This window comes from Typopeltis vanoorti, chromosome 19, assembly GCF_054136105.1.
Source record: "Typopeltis vanoorti isolate ZY-2024b chromosome 19, IOZ_Tvanoo_1.0, whole genome shotgun sequence".
NCBI classification, from domain to species: Eukaryota; Metazoa; Arthropoda; class Arachnida; order Uropygi; family Thelyphonidae; genus Typopeltis; species Typopeltis vanoorti.
Genome location: NC_143567.1, coordinates 17,088,324 through 17,112,546, shown reverse-complemented (window position 1 = coordinate 17,112,546; position 24,223 = coordinate 17,088,324). Strand labels below are relative to the sequence as shown.

General features: G+C 37.6%; 1 protein-coding gene across 1 annotated transcript in view; it reads left to right on the top strand.

Annotated features, from left to right (window-relative positions):
- The window catches only part of LOC150095883 (glutamine--fructose-6-phosphate aminotransferase [isomerizing] 2-like), a 240,259-nt gene that overhangs the window by 117,381 nt on the left and 98,655 nt on the right, over window positions 1–24,223 (top strand). Inside the window, exon 11 of the mRNA XM_090409642.1 lies at window positions 23,105–23,197. Within this exon, the coding sequence (XP_090265768.1) occupies window positions 23,105–23,197 (93 nt within the window). The remainder of the gene's footprint in view (window positions 1–23,104; window positions 23,198–24,223) is intronic.

Here is a 24,223-nt window from a genome sequence, read left to right as displayed (position 1 = left end):
GGCAAGAAGGGGGAGGGAAGTGCTGCTAATAATAGAGGAATTATGTTCACACAAGGTGAAAATGCAAAGAGGAAATGGTGAGAAGAGGTCTCACACTGGGCAATTAAATTCATTGCTCATCTAAAGGAATTTGCGAATATCCATGCTTGTAGCATAATTAAAGTCTTCAACCTGTTGGCTGGATATTGGATATTGTTTATCTACGATTATTAAACTTTCCTTTATCCTTCCAAGTGAATCTCTAATTTTATCTTTATTCAAAACTTAACTATGCACGAGATATTACAAAATTCAAATATTTAAGCTTTTTCTCCCATTAGTGTCCCTAATGTTTATATTATACTGAGCCTTTCAGGACATTTAGTTTAGGATATATGATTCGAAAACAAGGAGCAAATACAAAAATATCTCTGAGTGTGAAACTATCCGTGACCCTTTATCTCGTAACTTAACACATTAATTTCCCGCGTGATTAGGTTCGTACGTTTTTTTTCAAGTGGTGCATTAGGCAGCAATTTCAGACAACTGTATTATTGATGAACAAAAGTTTATTTAAAATCTTAAACATGGTACAATTAAATTTCTCTTATATAAAACACAACTCAATACTAAGAATAAAATTACAAATTACACAAGCAAAATACAAGTATTAGGGCAAAATCCTATATGGGAATTTGCGATCATGCCGTCATAACTGACCTTATACATATAAATATACACATATAATCCTGGAACAAGTTAACACTTTACTTAATCTTATACTAGTCAGAATGCTCTACATTTCCATAATACCATGGACATTAATGTTTATATTCAATCTACCTTATCTAACTTACAAAACAAACAATATAGGTTAAACTATCCTATCGCTATGCCCATATATACATTTGACCTTTAAGACACATATGAAATACCATGCGCATACAAAAATCTCTAGCACATGAATGCTTATCAAATAATATAAACTAGTTTACTCTCATTCTACTCTGATTTGTACTAAAGTCCTAGTATATCTTTGACTGTCCAGTAATTAACGATGATTGCAATTAATGCGATTTCAATTGATACAAGATTTTACAGTACATTTCTGGGACGAACCCTGGTTTTCACGATCTATACCTTTCGTGCTTGAATAGAGGACACACACACACAGGATCTTCTATTCTATCATTATGGAACTTATCACATGGGCACGGCTTTCTGTATGGATTTTCTTTCCCTCGATACGAGTACTGGATGATGAGATACATAGACAATTTCTTCCTTCTTGTAACTATATGGCATTCCTCGTCTCTTGCAATAGGAATACAGGATCGAATTCCTGCACACTTTGTTTCCTTGTTACGTCGGACAGAGATAACTCCTATGCCATCACTCAGGAAAACCTGTTACCTCTACGAAAATTTCGTGAAGAAACTCTGAGGAAAAAAAGCTTTGTGTGTGTGTGTGGGGGGGGGGGGGGGTTCCTAACCCTTTTATCTGCATGACACCTATCGGCACCTTTTTCAATTTTTTTTCTTCCCCCCTTCCCCCCTACTGGAGTCGATTTCATTCACCAATTAGTCGTGTTTTTTCTGCCCAAAACATGCTACAGTCCCTTACACGTGACAACATCTCACTTCGGGAATTGACCTTGAGCGATCATCATTTGTTTTAAGCTAGCCTCTATACTAAATTAATCCCTTTTTTAGAACTTACTTCAGTATTTTAATCTCCTCTTTTCGAGTGTTAAACTAGCCTCTCACATACAAATTCTTATCTCTAATCTTCTTTGTCTTACTTAACCTATTTTTTTCATATCCTTTTTTTTTTTTTTTTGTAATAAGATTCCCTTTTTTATTATTTAGTTAAACAAACAATTTCTGCTATAATTAATTTTCTTGGATGCAAGCATATTTTCTGTCTTTAAATATCTTGTATTAGCTACTTACATAGGATTGTATATTTTTATTTTCTTGTTACACCATGATAACTGAAATTATTACATTCTTGGTTCTTCTTATTATTATTCAGGCCTCCAAGGAGTCAAAAGACTCATTGAGGGAGGTCCTTCCTAAGACATAAAGTCTGTCAAGACTCATCGAGGGGAGGTCCCCCCCCCCCTGAGAAACACAAAGTCTATCATACCACTCTTTAAACTCACTGACCGTTCTCACTCCCACCACTCCATCAGGCAAAGCATTCCACGGCTCAACCACCCTCCACACAAAGAAACCACTCCTCTTGCTCACAGTTTCCTTTTGTAACTTCCAGGGATGGCCTCTTGTCATCACTCCTTCCCGCTGTTCAACCAAGTGAAAGAACTCCCCAGTGTCAACCCTGTAACCACCTCTCAACAGTTTAAAAGTCTCAATCATATCACCTCTCCTTCTTCTATCCACCAAACTCTGCAGTCCACATTCTCTCAGCCGATCCTCATAACTATCCTTGTACAGTCCTGAAACCATCTTTGTCATCCGTCTTTGTATCCTTTCCACAGTTAATTTATCCCCTTCAAATCCTGGGGACCAAATCTGAGAACAATAGTCCAAGTGTGGTCTGATCAGAGACTTATACAACGGAATGATAACCCTCTTATCTCTGCAGGTCAGTGTCCTTCTCATAATAGCAGCAATCCTCTGTGTTACCTTCACCACCTTTGCAATATGTCCCCTAAACTTCAGGTTTCTATCAATCATCAACCCTAGATCTCTTGTCTCCCCTACTTCCTCCAGTATAACTCCTCCCATAGAGTATGCAGCATCCCATCGATGTTTCCCAAACCTCAAGACCTTACATTTTGTTGCATTAAACTGACACCCCCATTCATTTGCCCATCTATCTAGCTTATTTAAATCCTCTTGCAGGGCTACCACATCTGCACTATTACTAATAATCCTTCGCATCATCCGCAAACAACTGAATATCCTCCTGCAGTCCACTGGCTATGTCATTGATATAAAGGTTAAACAATATAGGTCCTAGTACTGAGCCCTGTGGGACCCCACTTGTAACCCTCTGCTTCCTGGAAACTGCTCCACCATACACAACTCTCTGATACCTATCAGACAGCCAATCCTGAATCCAGTTGACCAATCTGACATCCAGACCCATGTGCTGCAACTTAAATATCAGCTTATCATGTGGCACCCTGTCAAATGCCTTCGCCAAGTCTAAGAAAATTGCAGTATATGCCTTTCCCTCATCTAATGTTCTTGTAGCTTTATTATAAAAGGCTAGCATATTGCTAAAACAAGAGCGTCCTTTCACAAATCCATGTTGATTCTCACAGATAACATTACCCTCATCTGCCCAATGCTGTATACGGTCCCTCACTACTTTCTCCAAGATCTTAACAACTACTGATGACACACAGACTGGCCTATAATTAGACACTTCCAGTGTGTTACCACCCTTATGCAGTGGCACTATCTTACCTTCTTTCCATTCCCTGGGCACCTTTGCCAAAGCCAGACTTTCATTGAAAAGCCACATTAAAGGCACTGTCAATTCCCTAGCACATTCTCTCAAAACTCGTGGTGAAATACCATCCAGTCCCACAGCTTTACTGACATCCAGAGTACTCAGTATCTGAAACACACTCTCCTCCTGTACCTCCAGACCTCGAACCAGTCCTATCCCTCTAGCATTAAAACTGACTCCTCTAGGATGAAATACTTCAATAAAGTGTTCATTGAACAATTCCACTATGTCCTCTGCATCAGTCACTCTATTCCCATTTTTATCGAACAATATCATTCTTCCACAGTCATTTCTCCTCCTACTGGCCACATAGCTAAAAAAATTCCCTAGGATTTTCTTTGGATCTTAGGGCCAATCTCCTCTCATATTCCAGTTTCGCTTTCCTTACCACACTAGTCACTCTTCTGGCCTGTGTCTTATATTCCTCATGCATCTCTTCACCTGTCTTCTTATATCTCTTCCATCGCCTGTTTTTCGCATGCAATTGCTGTTTAATATTGTTTGTCATCCACTTTACTCCAAATTGTGTCCTCTTCTTCACTCATGGTATACTACTTACCATTGCTGATAACAAATATTCTTTCACAATTTCCCACGCACTAGTGATATCCCGGCCTTCCATTTCCTCCCTCCATGAAACTTCCCGAAGTTGATGTCTAAGACTATTATAATCACCTGCCTTATAATTCCACATAAGTTCCCGTCTCTTTGATACTCCTGCATGTCTATTCATTTTCCAAGTCAACACCATATGGTCACTCTCTCCAACTAGTGGGAGAGACGTCAACTCAGTTATTATCAACTCTTCTGATGCTATAACCAAATCCAAAACTTTTGAACCTCTTGTTCCCTCTGTTACATGTTGCCTAAGACATTTGTCCCTCAAGAATTCTAGAAATTCCATTCCCCTATTGCTACATGCATCTTCCTCTCTCCAATTTATACTACTGTAGTTAAAATCTCCCATAACAATCATTCTTCTTGCACTTGTCAAACTTAGCTGTCTAAACATCTCCTGGTCCCCATCCTCTGTGCTCCTGGGTCTGTAGCAACACCCCACTAAATATCCTGTCTTGCCTACCTCTACCTCACACCATACGCTCTCAAAATCATTTGTCTCACTTCCTTCCAAATTCTCCACTCTTAGAGGACATAGGTCATCACTTATCATAAGCAGTACCCCACCACCACGCCTTCCCCTCCTATCCTGACGAAAAATGCTATACCCAGCGAATTCTATTCCTGTTATATCAGGGCATAACAATTTGTTGGCAACTTGGGCAAAAAGGAGACAACAAAGTGTACAGAGAGACAGTATGTGGCATGTGGATTCTGAAAGTGGGTGTGGCCAACAAAGGAATTGGATGGTCTCAGATGCAAGAAAGTGTTTCAATGTAAGGTAAACTATGGGATGGATGGCGATACAGGAATAGCTAGAGCAGGTGAGAGAAGTCACAGCTGAGAGATGATATAGATATAATAAAGATTATACACCTAGAAATGAATTACCAAGTTTGTTTACAAATGTTACAAATATAGGAAATAGGAGGAGGATGTTGTCGCATTGATAGATGTTATTTGCTTAAACTGCTGAAATAAGTGAAACATAGTTGAATGATATTCTGAGAGGAATAGAGATGGGAGGGGTATGATATGTGTTGATAGGAAGGGGGGGGGGAAATGCTGCTAATAATAGAGGAATTATGTTCACACAAGGTGGAAAGCAAAGAGGAAATGGTGGCAGTGGTTTTGTGTTAGTGAGATGAAGGTGGACAGGACGAAATCTTCTTGATATTGCTGTATGTGCCAAAGTCACAGAATACAGTGTTTTGAATATTGCTATATGCTGTGGTAATAGTGGATGATGGTGATAAGAAAATGCATAAGCAGATTAAATTAAATTTGCCAAGAAATTATATCATTGTTTAATTCTTTATCCAAGTATAAGCAAACAAAGTTCATGCATGAAGTATCTTCAAAACTAGGCTACTTATATATAGGGACTGATGACTTCACATTAATTGCTTTAATATACCATAATGCAAAACATGCATCCTTTCAGACATGTGTGGTGCTATGCATTATGGGAAGGGTCACTACCTAGACTGGTTTTGACCTTTTGTATAAGTAAAGGATCATCTAGGTCATCCTTCAGATCATTAATCTGAGTGAGTGACCTTGAAGAATCATTTCATTAACTCTCAATAACTCCAAGATACTTGCAGTAGTTCCATTTAGTGAAAAGCAAACCCTACCACTGAGCAGAACCACTCATCTCGAGGAAAAGCATCCATCAAAGGGATGTATTCTTTATCAGCAATGAAGTGATTGAGACCACTTAAGCAGATCCTTTGTAATTTTTTTATGTGTGGTTAGCACTCGCAAAAGGTTATAAACCTATAGTACATTTTGTACCATAGGTGGTCTAAGGACTTTTTTGCCATTTTTCTTAATCAATTTTATATATATTTTTTGTAATAACTTTTTATTTTTAGACATGAAATCCTGCTCTAGAACCTAAACATCGACCTTTTCAAAGCCACTTCAGGCCTCCAATTAGCAGAGTGGTGGTCCCCATGCTGGGCAACAAAATTTATCTCCTAATGACAATCACAAACATTCATGCTCATGGCAGGATTTGAACCCACACCCATTGGTTGGAAATTGGGTATGCTAACTACTCGGCCATCAATAAGTAAAAAGGAAAAAAGTAAAAGGTCATCCTCAAAAACTAGGCAGTCCTTCAGATTACTCTAACCTCAATGAGTGACTTGAAGGATTATTTTAACTCATTACACTCCATTAAATTCAGTGGTGGTTCCACCAGACAAACCTGTAAAGACCTCATTCTACCCAGTGGTAGGAATAAGCTACCATCAAGCTAGGCATTAACCTCCATAAAATTATTAATTACTATTATTCTGTTTTTCATTTCTTGCAGAACTTTGAATTCTTCTTTTGATAGGCTGCTTTTTTGGTAGTCAAAGCTCTGCAAGAAATGAAAAACAAAAAAAAATATAATTACTAAAGCAGATAAGGGAAATGCCACTGAAGTTCTAAACCAATCAGATTACACAGGTAAGCTTACCTCTTTACTTTTAGATGTCGACTTACCTCCCTATAGAATACGATCCCACCAGCACACTAATCAGAACACCTCATGTGGAAGTGATTAACAGACTAAAACTTTTTAACTCTACCCCCCCCCCTCCCCCGATATATGGACTACCAAAAATCCATAAACAAATAAAAAAAAAAATAAAAATAACTCAGCCCACTTCATCATCATCAAATTCCTGCCATGTACCCTCAAGGGGTGTACAGGATATGATAGTACTACATGAAAATAATTACATCATTATTAACTTCTTATCTACAATTTTCCTCCAAATCAGTGTTACTTGTCAAGACTCCAAAATTATCAGATCTTATGTTTCTATCATCTAAGGCACAGTGTACCGTATCAATCCACCTATATCTTGGTCTTCCTCTGGGTCGTTTTCCTGCCAACCTGGCAGAGAACACTTGTTTTGCTAATCTTTCTTCACCCATTCTGTTTAGGTGACCATACCACCTGAGATTAGCTCTGCTAACGCATTCCTGGATGCTGACAATGTCAAGTTCTTTCCTAATATCCTTGTTTTTAATATGATATTGCCATTGATGCCATCTGTTCACGCCTATAATCTTTCTCAGGACTCTCATATCTGCGGTCCCTAGTCTTTGGTCAAGTGTTTTACTTCTGACCCAGCTTTCAGAACCATAAGTTAAAACTGGTTTGAACACTGTCTTGTATACAGCTAATTTAGTGTTCCGAATAATTTCTCTCTTATTCCATATGAATTTATTCAATTGACTTCCTACCATACCAGCTTTGCTAATTCTGTTGGCTATTTCTATATTTAATTTACCATCTTCAGTAAAAATCGTGCCTAAGTAGCTGAAATGTTTCACTTGTTCCACAGGTTCTCCATTCACAACACAGTTGACATTTTTAATGATTCTGCCTATTTTCATTGTCTTTGTCTTTTTATTGCTGACCTTCATACCATATCTATTACAACAGCTATTCAATTTAGTCAGAGAATCTTGCAGACTTGTAGCGGATTTATTTAGAAGTATAACATCATCTGCATAAAGCAAAGAGCTGACATTAACATCTCCAATTTTGATATCATGTTTAATACCACTTTCCTTCATAATGTGATCCATATAGATAATGAATAACAGAGGGGATAATGCACATCCTTGTCTTGCACCAGATTTAACATTAAACCACCTTCCTGTACTTCCTTCAATTCTAACTGCTGACTTACAACTCAAATAAAGACTAAGTATTGCTTGATATAATGCCCGATTGATGCAATATAACTGTAGCGTATTGAATAGCTTCTCTCTTGGCACCTTGTCATATGCCTTTTCCAGATCGACAAAACTTAAATACAGATCTGTTATATTCCCATGCTTTCTCGACTATTTGTCGTAAAGTGAAGATCTGATCCTGACAGCCTCTATTTGGCCTGAATCCAGCTTGTTCTTCACCAAGCTTTTCTTCCACAATTCTTCTCAACCGTTTCTCAAGTATACTTGCATAGATCTTGCAAGAACACTTAGTAGGGAAATACCTCTGTAATTCTCGCATTCAGTTTTATTTCCCTTTTTATATATGGGTACTATGAGAGCGCTACTCCAATCATGGTGAATTTGCCCCTCTGACCACTGTAAGACTCCTTTTATACCACCTTTTATACTCCTTTTATACCACCATACTTCAGCATTTCTGGTCGAATATCATCTACTCCTGCTGCCTTTCCATATTTGAAGCCTTTGATGGCTTTTTCTACTTCAAGTATGGATATGTATTCCTGACTGCATGCCTGGTCAGTGTTTTTTTACCACCGTGCTGTTATCACTGCTTGTTTCATTTAGCAGTTTTTCAAAGTAATTACTCCATACTTCAAGGATATCTTTTTCTCCCGTTTTCATGTCAGCTTTATCATCTCTAACTCCTTTTACAGCACTCTTTCCTCCATTCCTAATCTTCTTCAACAACCTCCAGAATATCTTACCACCTTCTTGATATTTATTTTCTATATTCTTGCCAAAGTCCTCCCATGACTTTTGTTTAGCTAGTTTTACACAGTGTTTAGCATTCTTGCATTTGTCTCTGTATTCTCTAAGAGCACAAGCTGACTTATTTGACAGGAACTTTTGATATGCTTTCTTCTTTTCCTTCACTGACTCTTTAACTTCCTGTGTCCACCAGGGAGTTCTGATTTCTTTTATCCTCGCAGACAACCTCACCACATCCCTCTCTTGCAGAATCCATCAATGTTTTCTTCAGAGTTTGCTACTGAATCTCCAAGGTTTGATTCCTGTTCTCAAACTCTTTCATTTTTTCTTCAATAATCTTTGTGTATTTTAGTCTACAGTTCACATCTGAGAGCTGCTCAACTTTTATTCGCTTTAAAACTTTCTTACATGTTATTCTTTTCAATATGAAATTCAATTTTATCCTGCTCAAGACTAAATAGTGATCACTTCCAATTTCAAATCCTCTGTACACTCTGGTGTCCTGCACCAGCAAGAAAACATCACTATCAACAATAACATAGTCAATGAGACTTTTCTTATTCCTAGCCTCTTCTCTCCATGTGAATTTGTGCACATTTTTATGTTGGAACATGGTGTTAGTAATAACCAGTCCATGTCCTGAGCAGAAATCCAACAGATATTTGCCATTATTATTAGCTTTGCTCTTTTCTCCAAATTTTCCCAAAATATTTTTATATGTCTCACAATCATTTCCTACTCTGGTGTTTAGATCCCCAACAAGGACCAACTTTTCCCTTTTCATTGTGTCAGTAGCTTTCTCTAGATCCTCAAAAAATTCCTCCAATTCTACCTTAGTAGAGCCTTTTGTTGGACCATAAGCACAAATAAGTCTCATTGTCCAGTTCTCCATTCTCATATTTGCCCACATCACTCTACTTGAGACTGCTTGCCATTCAAAAAGATTAGCCTCGTATTTAGTGTTGAATACTATGGCTACTCCTTCTTTTCCTTGATTGTCATTGCCTGAATATAACATTTTGTATTTATTGCTCAGAAAGATCTCACCAGTTTTGGTCTTTTTTGTTTCAGTCACCCCTATTATGTCGATCTGGTGCTTATCTAATTCCTCAGCTAGCTCCATTTCTTTGCCATTCAGGCTTATGTTGATAGTACCGATCTTTAACTCTGGTGATGTTGAGTTGGGGTTTGTTTTCAGATTTGTTCCAGTAGCTGACTTTTCGCTCTTCACCCCGGTTCCTTGGCGAAAACAACAGGGGACTTGTTTAACCTGGTGAAGCACCAGGCGGCATGAAATTTTGTCATGTCGTACCATCATTTTTTTATTTTGATTTAACCAATAAGAATACAATTTGGTCGGCTAAATCCCAAATTGCCAGCCCATCCTCATTCGTTCAGTATCCAAGTAGATACCCAACAGGGTGCACCACGAGAAGGTGAGGATTGGACATTAGGTCAGAAGCCCTGGTCGGTTCTCCGCATTCCTTTAAAGGCTATGTGGAGGTCTCCTCTCAGTTATACAGCTTTGACCCTTGAGCATTCCTCTCAGCTCACTTTAAAGCCAGTATAGAAAACCTCTCACTCCAACACACTGACATAATGGTCAGACTTTGACCTCGTCCAAACCAAATTTCTTCCCAATATCTCAGCACCATTTCAGTTTATCATGAACTCTGGGTTTGGCAAGGAAAACTTTACAAACAGATAGAAAGGACAGCCATGGGTTCTTCACTCTACCCCTGGCCAACTTCTTTATAGAGATCTTTGAAGAAAAAGCCTTAAACTCTGCTCCACATAAACCCACTGTTTGGTTATGCTATGTGGATGATGTGTTTGCCATGGCCTGGACACTCCACAATTTCTCAACACATTTAAACAATTTCTAGACACAATTTACCTGCCAGTCTGGATCCCTGGCTTTCTCTGTTTACAGAAAAGCTACACATACAGTTAGATACATTGATCAGAAACCCCCCCCCCCCTAAACAATATGGGATTATAAAAACCCTATATAACTGGGCAAAATTAATCAGTTTAGATAACAATGCACTAACCACTGAATTTAACCATATCCTTAACACCTTCTTAGCCAATGGCTATAACTCCCAAAAAATATTAAAACCAGTTAACCATACCCCCCCCCTCTCGCATTCCTTCATAGCAGAGATTACTCTAAATCTATCACCATTCCATATATCTGGGGTACATCCAAAAAACTAAAACATGATCTCACAACTAGTTACAAACAACATAAGAAATTGGCATCTCTTATCCGCTCCACCAAAGACCAGTCACTTCTCATAGAATTACCTGGAGTATACTATGTCCTATGCAGTTGCAAACTGCCCTACTATGGCCAAACAGGCAGGACAGCCAGTATCAGGGTATCTGAACACAGACTACATCTGGTTTCACCAATACAGCAACCCAGGACTTGCTGACCATGCATTGGACACCCACTACAAAATTCGCTGGAAGAAGGCCACTTTATTACACCAAAAGCATGAAAGATTATTCCTTGAATCAGCTTTAGCTCTGAAAAACTTCCCAAACCTCACCAAATTATGGTGCATAAGACTACCACAAACTTGGGACACTTGCATTCTAAGATTGTCAGCTCAATGGCCAAGATAACCTAATTTAGCCTAGGGGGAACCTTTTAGGTCTTTAGAACCGACTTCAGTTGCATTTCTTCAGCCTCATTTGTTTAGTGTTGTACATATCATTGTTTTGTGATCCCTGAAGATGGCAATGTAACAATGCTAAAATATAGGTAGCTATTAAAGTTTTTACAATTAATAATTTAGTTTACTTTGTCATTCCTTAAAAAAATTAGAAGTATGTCTAACCAGCATGTAAGCTTATCTACAAGGGGGATATATTGCAAAGGACTTGGGGTAGTTTCCAGTTTCTGTAATTAGGTATGAAGGAAGATTAAGGAAATGAAAATTACAAAGCTTTATGGATAAAAAGAGGATGGGAGATGTATGTGAAACAAAAGTTGGTAAGAGGGCTTGTTGTCAGATTAATGTGGTTGAGTAATTTTAAGGCCTGGTTTCCATAATAATGGAACCTCATATGAGTTTTGACTCTATAAATATGATAATCTGGGAATATGGTGACCATGTTCTTGCAAGGAAAAAACTCTGCCATCTCCATAAAAGACTGGCTAACTTTACCTTCAATTGAAAATCCTAGAGAGGATTTCCACAATAATAATGGAACCTCATATGAGTTTTGACTCTATGAATATGATCATCTGGGAATATGGTGACCATGTTCTTGCAAGGAAAAAACTCTGCCATCTTCATAAAAGACTGGCTAACTTTACCTTCAACTGAAAATCCTAGAGTGGATTTGATACATCATAATGTGGGTAGTAGAATGTAATGGTTTCTACTTGTGATGGCCAGCCATATAATTATTTTTTCATACAATGCCTTAATTATTGGAGAATGTACACACTTTTTGAAAGTTTTCACTTGTTTTCTAGAATGATTTTTAAAACTCATGGTCAAATCTGATTGGGAGTTAAGCACTAAACTCACAAGATGTCATTGCATTAAATACATATTAAACAGAAATTGCCTCATTGGAATTTTTTCAAGTCCAGCAAATTGACCCACTTTTTTTTTTTATTGCACATTTATTAAGTTTGGTTTTGTTTCCAGTTAATGAACAAATCGTTAACTTTTTGTCTCATTGTACAAGATATACCATAGTGTAGTGCCAAAGTTGAAAGACATGTAGGATAACCTTACACATGACAAGGGTTCAAATATTCTAAAATCCCAAACCATGCTTTTCCTGGTTTGGAATTTCAGAACATTTGAATAATTTTTATTTATTAGAAGCAAATTAATTTTAGTGATTCAGTATATTTGTTTGAATTGGCAAATTGGTTGCTAGTTATTGCACACTCACAAAGGAGAAAAGTGATAGCAGAGACTATTTCAAACTAAAGCAAAATTAGTAAAACTAAAATTTACTGATTTAAATTTGAAACTTCATGTCATGGAACAAGCTGAAAGAATTGAACATTTGGATGTTTTGCATGACAAGTTAATATTTATTTACTTTTCTTTCTATGTTCACTGGGCATCTACAGATGCCGTATGGTCACTCCGATGCTCGATGATCCACACCAGGCCTCGCCTTGTAGTCCTGTTGTTTGCTTTTCTGGCAGCCTCAACTCTCTGAAGATCAGTCACTCCATACAAGGCATCCATCCATCTCATTGATGGTCTACCCCTGCCTCTTTTTCCAGGAATTTTACCTTCTATTATTGTTCTGAGAAGTCCTCCTTCCATCCTTTCTGTGTGTCCAAAATATTTTAACTTTCTTCTGTCAATATCCTTAAGGAGCCTTAAAGTTCTACTAATCTTTTCTAACACCCATTCATTTGTACGCCTTTCAGTATATGATATCCTCAACAGCCTTCTGTAACACCACATCTCCAAAGCAGATATCCGTTTCTTATCTGACTTCTTTAGGTTCCAAGTCTCGCATCCATAAGTCGCTGTTGGAAAAACAACTGCATCTAAAATCCTCAACTTTGTTCCCATGGAGATAGATCCATCCTTCCAGATTTTAGACAGGTCTCTGACTGTTCTTTTAGCCATTCCTAACCTTTTTCTGACATCTTCTGAACAGCAGTTCTTCACATTAATAATGGATCCCAGGTACTCAAACATGCTGACTTCCTCAGTTCTTTCTCCATTAAGATACACTTGTTTCTCAAGAGCTTCTCTGTTTGTTTTTCCTTTCAGAACCATGATCTTTGTCTTGCTAGAATTGAGTTGTATTGCCCTGTATAATGTTCCATTTACCTCATATAACTGTAGTGTTTTGAAAAGCTTTTCCCTGGGTACCTTGTCATATGCCTTTTCTATAAAACTTAAGTTCAGAGACTTGTTATGGGAATCCCATGATTTCCCAACTATTTGTCATAAAGTGAAAATCTGATCCTGACAACCTCTATTTAGCCTGAATACAGCTTGTTCTCCCAGTTTCCCTTCCATAGTTTTTCTAGTAAATTCTTCAAGTAATTCTTTGTAAGTAAATTTCTGGTAAGTCATGGAAAGCAGAAGCCCACTGTACCATTATAGTAAATTTATAAACTGCTGACAAAAAGTGGCATTATTTACATATCATTAGTACTAATCTAAAGGGAAATTCATTATAGCAATCCTTTCACATTGTTAATATTATTAGATCACCATGGAATCCAAAGGCTCATCATGGGAGATCCCAATTACACACATACTGATCATCATACTGAGCCTTTAATGCATTCATTGTTTGTGCGTTCATCACATTATGTCAGTGCATTCCATCCTCCACCCCCTCCATCTAAAACACTTACTCCTCCTCATTCCCAACCTGCTCATGCCTTCCTGCCTTCCTTGAATGGCTTCTTGTCTTCCCCCATTCTTCGAAAAAAAACCTATCTGTATTGATTTGGTAATAACCCATTACTAGCTTATGTCTCATATACAATATCAGATCAAAAATATCCAGAAGCCTGCTCATCCTTACTCTCTCTAATATGAAAGGCATTAATATGGAGTTGGTCCACCTTTTGTTACTATAACAGCCTTCTGTCTTATGGGAAGGCTTTCCACTAGATTTTGTTATGTTACTGCAGTAATATTCCCTTCCATTCTTCCAGAATAGCATTAGTGAGATAGGTCATTGATGTCAAGCAATTCAGCCTGGCTTGCAGTCGGCTTTCACGTTCATCCCACAGGTGTTTGATGGAGTTGAGATCAGGGATCTGTGCACACTAGTTAAGTTTGTCAACTTCTTATCAAACCATTCCTTTCACAAACCTTGCCATGGATGTAAGGGAAGGGGATTGTCATGTTGATAAGGGTCTTCACTAAACTGTTTCCATAAAGTTGAAAGCACAGAATTGCTTAGAATATCATTCGACTATAGCATTAAGATTTACCTGTTGCCAGAACTAAATCCAGCACAAACCATGAAAAACAGCCCAAGACCATCATGCCTTTTCCACCAAACTTCACAAGTAGCATAACACATTTGAGCAGGTAGCATTCTTCTAGTGTCTACCAAAACCTGACTTGCCCATCAAACTATCAGGTGGTGAAGTGTGAATAATCACTCCACAGAATCCATTTCCACTTCTCCAGATTTTGATGACAGTAAGATTTACAGCACTCCTCAGCATTGCCCTTTCTGATGTTAGGGTTGTGTGCTACTGTGCAGGCATGGTATTATATTCTTTAGCTCCTGATGAATATTTTTCAGAGCTCAGAACATTTAATTTCTGACAAACATTTTGGAAATCAGTTTCAATCAAAAATGTGAGGTCTCACTCTGATTTTATTTTGCATACCAGGTTGCACATTGAAAGTCACTGAGCTCATTCATACAGTCTATCTTACTGTTAATGGTTTGTCTAAGCAGATTGCAAGTCTGTGCTTTCTTTTATACCTATGTGAGCCATAGTTGTGATGTATATAACCATATCTGCTACTATGAAGTAAGGATATTTTTGATCAGATAGTGCATCTTGCTATCAATGACTAGTAACAAATATTTCCACTTTTAAACCACTTTAAATTCAAGGGCATGAGCCCATAGATCCACATAAAAAGATTAAGCTCTAAGTACCAAACATACAATCAAGTGACAGCCCTTTGGTTCCTCCTTTTTGAGATGCAACAAATCTTTAAAAGGGCTTTTCAGCTGAAAATGAGTAAGAAAACATTGTCATATGGTGATGGCATTTTTTTTTCTCTCCTGTAGATAGCTAGTAACAATAAACTTTAGAAAAAGAAGACTTTGATTCCCATCATGGTTGAGAGGAATATTTACAAGCTATTTTCATTTGCAGTTTTTCATCATGCATAACTTGCATATCAGCTTAAAACCATGAAAAGTTTATGGACCTCAAACCTTTGTTGGTTCATGGCTTTAGTAGTTTTGGCAATCTAAACAACTGTCAGCTTAACAAATTATTCAGAGAATATACACATTTGGCAATTATAATTATTTATCTTAGTTGCACAGCTGATCTATTTGTTGCCTGAGTGCTGGGTATAATTTGGCTACCTCCTTCTACACCTCTTTCCATCAATAATGAACTATTTCTTTGGTCTCTAGAAGTTCATATTACTGAAGTGACTGAAGAATTTATTTTAGTTAAACTTGAGTACTACAAGTTTTCACCATATGTGACAAACTTCAATTTAAAAAAAAAAAAAAAAGTTTGATTTCAGTCTTTAGCTGAAGTGATAAGAAATTAATGAAAAGTATTTTTATCTAATGAAATGAGTAAGGGAACACAATCTGCAATTATTGAGAGACAAATATATTAGACAATATGTAGTAGAAGGAACACAAGGTACAAGAGTTTTAGATTTGGTCATAGCTTCAGAAGAGCTGATTATAACTGAGATGGCATCTCTGCCCTCAGTTGGAAAAGAGTGACTATGTGGTTTTAACTTGGAAGATGAGCAGACATGCAACAATATCAAAGAGAAAGGAATGTATATGGAATTATAAGGCAGGTGATTATAATAGTCTTAAGTATCAGCTTGGAGCAGTTACATGGATGGAGGAATTGGAAGGGTATGATATATCACCAGTGCTTGGGAACTTGCGAAGGAATTTTTTTTTAAATCTGGTCCACACACAAAAGACCTATAGCACACGAGTGCCATGTGTGGGCAAATGGAATAGAAGAAAGGAGAAATCTGTTCACATTTTACTTAAAAAGCTGAGGATTGTAATCTTTGAGGAAGGCAGAGTGGGAGAGACTGTTCCAATGGACAGAAGTAGATGGAATGAAAGAGAAGGCAGTGAAGTTGGTTTGAGTTTTAAGATGGACTGTAAAATAGTGTTAGTTAGCAGTGGCTCTTGTTTTGATTTTGGAGGTATAACAGTGGCCATTTCAGCAGAGCACTGTCCATGAAAGTATTTGTAGAAGAGGTACAAGCAGAAACTGAACATCCATGAGAGAGAGGATTGAAGTGGGTCTGTGAGAGAGGGATCATTAATTAGCTGGATTACTCTCATCTGGATAGAATCGAGCAATCTTAGTGAGGATTTTGGTTCACCATCCCAAAGCTCAAATCTGCCCATGCCATGGGCAGATTTGAGCTTAGTATAAAAGTTAGGAGCTGTGAAGGTGTGTCTTATGCGAAAAAGTATACCAAGTTTTTTGGCAGCTGTAGAAGCTATAGTTGAAATATGGTTGTGCCAGGAAAGATTGGAGGTGCAGGTCAGTCCAAGAAGGTTTGAATATCTCAGTATTACTGAAAGTAAGGGGGAGGGATGCAAGCTCTTTCTTGTGGAAGATCAGACAGAACTGAGTTTTGGTGGCATTGAAGTTTACAAAGTTGTTCTTGCCCCCACTGGGATATAGTAGTTCAGGTTCTTGGTAGTTTTTTAGGATTCTAATACTTAAGTATTAACAGGTTTGTTGAATGAAAAGGAGGAATGGCATGTACTGTCATCAGCAAAGCTATGGATAGGATTGGAAGTCTGTAAGAGCAGGTCATTTATATACAAGAGGAAGAGAGTGGGTGAAAGAACTGAACCCTGGGATACTTCTGCATTGGGGAGAAATCTGAGGAGAGTAAGCCGTCAGCCATGACATGTACTGATCAGCCAATGAGAAAGTTGGCAATCCAGTTGCTGAGTGGGGAAGGTAGATTATAAGATGGCAGTTTGGTGAGTAGGCACCTATGTCAAACCTGATCAAATGCCTTCAAAATGTCGAGGGCACCACGTGAGTTTCTCCAAATTTCTCCATGGCTTGAGTCCATTGGTGGGTGATGGAAGCAAGATCAGCTGTAGATCACGAGTAGCAGAATTCATACTGCTGATCACTGATTAGTTGGTATGTCTCTAGATGGGTCAAGAGTTGGTTGTTGATGACCTTCTCCATAATTTTTGAGAGAACAGAAGTGAGAGCAATTGGATGGTAGTTCATTGGCTGACTTATCACCTTTCTTTGGGATGGGCTGGATATGGACCTGTTCCATGTTGTCAGATAGATGCCAGTTAGACAGGATAGATTTAAGAGGTGATACAGGATAGGTGTTAGTTGTGAGGCACAATTTTTTAATACAATAGGGAGGATACCATCAGGACCAAATGCCTTGTTTGTGTTCAGGTTGTTAAGGAATTTTTGGATTTCTTTTTGTAAGACTATGGAAGCCATTCTTTGTGGAGTGGAGGGAACTTTACACATGTCATCAATGCATAAATTGGAAGAGAAGAGTGATGCAACTAAGTTGGTTTTGTCTTTTGGTGAGGTGACTACAGTACTATCTGGATGTGAGAATGCTGGAAACTTGGTAGAGAGAAGTTGTGCCCAAGGGACTGGAAAGAGCAACTACCATTTGGACAGGGGGCAGTTTGCAGCATTTGACCCTTTTAAAGTCTGACTTATGCTTGATGATGATTCTTTTACAACTGTTGTGGGCTGCAGAGAGGGCAGCTAGAGTTTTGGTCTTGAGCCAATTGTGGTAAGCAGAGGTTTTTTCCTTTTACAGTATTAGCACATTTTTTCAAGAACCAAAGCTAAGATGATGGCTGAGAGTTTGGACTGGAATAGGGGATGAAAGCCTTCATTCCTGTGGGGAAGATTTCTGTTATTCAGTTTGAGGAGTGTTTGGATCAGAAGAACTGAAGTAGTAGTCAGACCATAGGAAGGAGGATTAGCAGCAATGGCAAGTTGTATATTGCGAGTGAAGATGAGAACATGATTTGGTGCAAAGTGGATGACAAACAGTATCAAATGGGAACTACAGGTATGGAAGAGATATAAGAGTGGTGGAGAGTAGATACATGAAGAATATGACTCAGGCCAGGAGAGTGACTAGTATGGTAAGGAACACAAAATTGGAATGAGAAGAGATTTGCCCCTGAGATCCAAAGAAAATCCTAAGGAATTCTTTCATTATGTGGCTTGTAGGAGGAGAAATTATTCTGCAAGAATGACATTGTTGGATAAAAACTGATGCAAAGGAGTGGAGTTGTTAAATGAACACTTTATTGAGGTATTTCATCCTGGAGAAGCAGGTTTTAATGCTAGAGAGAGAGATAGGGCAAGTTCCAGGTTTAGAAGTGCAATAACAGTGTGTTTCAAATACTGAGTGCTCTAGATGTCAATAAAGCAATGGGACTGGATGGAATTTTGCCACAGGTTTTGAGATAATGTGCTAAAGGACTGAGAGTTCAGTTGATCTGGCTTTTCAGTGAAAGTGTGGCCATGGAAAAGGTGCCTAAAAATGGAGAAATTAGGGATCATTTACAGCATTGGTCAAATGAGGGTAATGTTATCTGTGAGAGTCAGCATGGATTTGTTAAGGAGGGTGCTCTTGATTTATTGATATGATTGCCTTTTATAATAGTGGCAAGAGCGGTCGATGAAGGAAAGGCATATTCTGCCATTTTTCTGTATTTTACAAAGGCATTTGACAGGGTGCCACATGATAAGCTGATATTTAAGTTGTAGCACATGGGTTTAGATATCAGGTTAGTAAACTGGATTCAGGATTGGCCATATGATAGGTATCAGAGTTGTGTATGAGGGAGTGGTATCAAGGAATCAGAAGGTTACAAGTAGGAGTCCCACAAGGTGCCTCATTAATGGGACCTGTATTGTTTAGCCTTTATATCAGTGACATTGGATTGCAGGGGGATATTCAGTTGTTTGCAGATGGCGTGACCCTGGGAAGAATTATTAGTAATGGTGCAGATGTGGTAGCCCTGCAAAAGGATTTGAATAAACTGGACAGATGGGAAAACGAATGGGGAGTTTCAGTTTAATTCAGCTAAGAATTAAATTGAGGGAAAAAAGTGAAGTCGTGAAGGTTGGGATACATCGATGGCAGGCTGCATACTGTGTTGGAGGAACTGTACTAGAGGAAGGCAAGGGATCTGGGGATGATGATTGATAGAAACCTGAAATTCAGAGAATATACTGGAAAGGTGGTGAAGGTAACCTAGAGCAGTGCAGCAATACTGAGAAGGATGCTGACCTGCAGAGATAAGAGTTGTCATTCCATTGTATAAAGCTCTGATCAAACTACACCTGGACTATTTTGTTCAAATTTTTGTTCCCAAGATTTGAAGGGGATAAATTAACCATAGAAAGAATGCAGAGGTAGATAACAAAGATGATATCAGGACTGTACAATGTTAGTTATAAGTATAGATGGAGGGAATGTGGATTGTAGAGTTTGGTAGATAGGAGAGGTGATGTGATTGAGGCTTTTAAACTGTTGAGAGGTAGTTACTGGAGACTACTTTTGTTTAGTGTGTGGCAACGGACAAGGAGGCCATTCCTGGTAGTAGGAAAGCGAGTTGTGAGCAAGAAGGTAAAGAGCGGTTTCTTTGCATGGAGGGTGGTCGAACCACGGTAGGAATTGCCTGATAGTAATGAGAGCATGAATGGTCAGTGGATTTGAGGAGTGGTATGATAGACTTTGTTTTGTAGGGTGGGCCTTCCACAATAAGCCTTGTGACTCCATGGAAGCCTGAATCATAATAATAAAAATAACTGCTGTCTTTCTTAGTGCATTTGTAAATGCAGATAACCATCACTTATCAAGACTGAAATTGGAAATAGTATTTGTTTAAATAGTGATATGATACAGATCTCACATTATAAAATATAATTTGTATCTAATGAATTTTATGCAGTTCTGAATGTATATTTTATTCATTTGTAATTGTGAGGATAGTAGGCTAATGGTAACTGTTTGAGATAATACATGCCAAGCTTTCTGTAGGAAGTCTCACTAGCTCTTAAAGTATTTGTTTTCATCCAGTATAGTAAGATTGTATGTATGTATTGTAAACTTTCATGTTGTTATTATTATGGACTCCCATAGTCATGAGACATGTTGTGGGAGGTCCATCTTAGACAAGTCTATCATGGCACTGCTTGAACCCATTTGCCATCTGCACATTCACCACTATCAGGCAATGAAAGCTTGATTTACTGCTTATTAGATAACTCCGGTAAGTGTACGTGTGGTCTGAAAAATTCTTGGCCTCGACCATAGATGGCAACACTATCAGTAAGATTTTTTTCCCCTAAGTTGGTACATCTGTCATAAACATCCATATGAAATTGGCAGTCATTCTATCAAGTAGTTTGTTTTATATAGCTGTCTGAAGCATAAGTGTTGTCTGTATCCCTTGAAATGGATAAAATTGAGTATCGTACAGTTATAAAATTCTTTGTAAAAGAAGTTTTAATGCCAAGAGAAATTCATTCGAAGTTCATAATTTATGGGCACTCTTCTCTTTCATTTTCGATAATTAAGAAATGGACTGTCAAGTTTAAACATGGCCATACCAGCCTTGAAGATGATCCATGTGAAGGACATTCAAAAAGTGTAACAACACCAGAAATCATTGATCAAGTGCACGACCAGAGTATTGGATGACCAGAGAGTCAAAGTGTGTGAAATTGCTGAGACTAAGTATCTCAAAAAAAATGTGTAGGATATATTTTACATGAAGAATTGCATATGAAAAAGCTTTGTGCAAGATTGGTGCCGTGTTTGCTCGCAGCAGATCAAAAATGCACTCTCATGAAAATCTCTGAACAGTACTTGGAACATTTTAACAAGAATAAAACTGATTTTGTGCATTGATTTATTACTATGGATAAGACTTGGATTCACCATTACATACCAGAATCTAAACAGCAGCAAAACAGTGGACAGAAGCTGGTTGTTCAGCAATAAAGAAGACAAAGTCGGTTCGATCAGCAGGAAAGGTCATAGCATTGGTGTTTTGGGATGCTAAAGGCATTTTGTTTATTAATTATCTTCAAAATGGTAAAACAATAACCGGGGAATATTATTCCGATCTTTTAACCTGACCTGACGAAAAAATTCGTGAGAAAAGACTCGTTTTGCAGAAGAAAAAAATCATCTTTCATCAGGACAATGCACCTGCCCACAAAAGGGTTTTGGCCATGGGAAAATTAAGAAATCTGTATTATGAATTGTTGGAACATCCACCCTATTCTCCAGATTTGGCCCCCTCTGACTTCTATCTCTTCCCAAAACCAAAACTCTTCCTCGCTGGTCAGTGTTTTTCTTCGAATCAAGAGGTGATTGCAGCTGTAGAGGGTTATTTTGCAGATCTTACTGAGAACCACTACAGGGATGGGATAAAGGTGCTGGAACATCACTGGAATAAATGTATCAGTCTTAAGGGAGATTATGTTGAAAAATAAAAATAATTTTGAAATTATAAATTATTTTTTCATTGTTAGGCAGAGAGCTTTTCAGACACCCTTGTATATGGTGCAAAAAAAGTTTCTTCTTATCCTTCTACTCACTATTTGCAACTTCAGGAATGACCTCTTTTCCTTGCTCCTTCCCTTTGTTCTACTAGATGTGAAATCTCTCTTGTCAATCCTGTAACTACCTCTCATCAGTTTAAATGTCTCAATTAAGCCTCCCCCCCTTCATCTTCCATCTACCAAACTAGAGTTTGTGTGTCCTCAGTCTCTCCTCATAACATTGTAAAATATTGATATCATTGTCTCTGTACCCTCTCCAAGGCTAAGTTATCCTTTTCAAATCAGTTTATCAACAACCATCTGAAGATTCTTCCTCCTCTCCCCCACCTCATCCACTTCCTCTAGTACAGATCTACTAATATAATATGCAGCCTTTCACCAGTGGATACCAAATTTCCTTATTTAGTTGCATTAAACTGATATATCCATTAATTTATCCATCTGTCCATCTTATTTAACCCCTCCTGAAGGGCTACCATATCAGCACTCTTACTAGTAACCTTTCCAAGCTTCACATCTGCAAATAATTAAATATTCCCTTGCAAGCTAGGCAGTATCATTGATATAAAGGTTAAAAAGCAAAGGTCCCAGTACTGATACCTGTGGAACCCACTTGTGACTTTCCTCGTACGTGATGTCACTCCTCCATACACAACATTTCTAATGTATATCAGACAGCCAATTTAATTCGCTAGCATTGTAAAAGTTGAAAGTTTTTCCACTTGGGTATACTATAAATTAAGGATGCCAAGAAATTGTGTTCATGGTTTAATCCTTTATTAAGTGTAAGCAAACAAAGTTTGCAGATGAAATTACTTCATGACAGGACAACTTGTATATAGAGGCTATATACTCATATGTAGAGGATATTCAATGAGGTTATTTGCCTCTATATACTAGTTTCCCCTTTGTGAAGTTACTTCACGTGCAAACTTTGCTTGCTTGGATAAAGGATTAAATCAAGAATATAATTTTGTGACATCTTTAATTTATAGCATTGTAAAAATTGTGAACAGCATTGATTCTTTATTGGCAAAGTCAGATTTCTAGTCAGTGATCTCATTAGAATGGTTTGTATTTAGAAAGCTTGATTTATTGCTTAATATATAACTCTATAATTACTGTATATTGGTATTACTAAATTTAAAATTAATATTAGGCCAATATTGTAAATGTCTATGAAATAAATTTATAATCCTGTCATTGAATTAGATTTTTATGCTTATGTACCTATACTAAATGTCTTTTAAATTCATAATTCAGATCTCTCCATCCATCGACTAAAACGTGCACTTGATGATTCTACTGGGAGAGAGATAATAACTTTAAAAATGGAGATACAACAAATCATGAAAGGTATTAGCTCATGTTATGTACTTACATTACAGGTCATTTGTGTCTTGATTATGTTAGATTATTTCTAATCTAATATAATAACCATATGTTTAAATCCCAGCATTCACCAAGTGAATTGTAACACACACAGCTGTGTATATTCAGATAGTTTGATTTTATTAAATGAAAACAACTGTTTTTTTTTTTTTTTTTGTCCTGGTTAAAAGTAGATAAATTTTTATTAATATTCATCTTTTAGCATTTCACTGTCTCATCATTAAGTTGACTATTGACATTAAGATAGCCTGTAGTTGACAGCCTACATTACCATGCAAAATGCAAGTCATCTTGTATTTGTCATACTGATTGTTGCAGACTAAAATATAATTTGTATCCAGTGTAGGTATTTCAAGTGAAGGAATGATCATCTTGCTATTACCATAAGGACTTTCATAATGGAGGTGGCAGAACTCAAGTATCAAATTATAGGCCTATCTGTGTGTTAATTGTTGTGGTTAAAGTGTTGGACAGGCTGGTGAGAACCTAGATCTAGAATTAGGTTGACAACAATAGTATCTCTGATGGACAGCATGGATTTGCTAAAGGGAGGTCATGTTTTAGTAATCTACTTATTACAATAAGGTGATGGCTTCATTGGACAGATGAGAGGATACACAGTAGTATACTTAGATTTTGCAAAGTCTTTTGATAGTTACTGCATGATAAATTGATAGTCAAACTAGAGTAGATGGGGTTGGATATTGTATTAGTGCATTGGATCGGAGACTGGCTATCTGATAGGTATCAGCAAGTTGTGTATCTTTAATGACTTGATTGCTGCTAAAAATTAGCAGCAATTAAGTCATTAAAAGTCAAATAAAACATAATAATAATAATGAAAGCGGATAAAGGCAATGCAATGCCACTGTTGTCCTTGACAGGTCAACATACGTACTTCAAATGAATCAACTAGTAGCTGATAACAACACATATAAAATGGTAAATTATAACCCAACAAAAAGGATAAAGGATAAAACAGAGAAACTA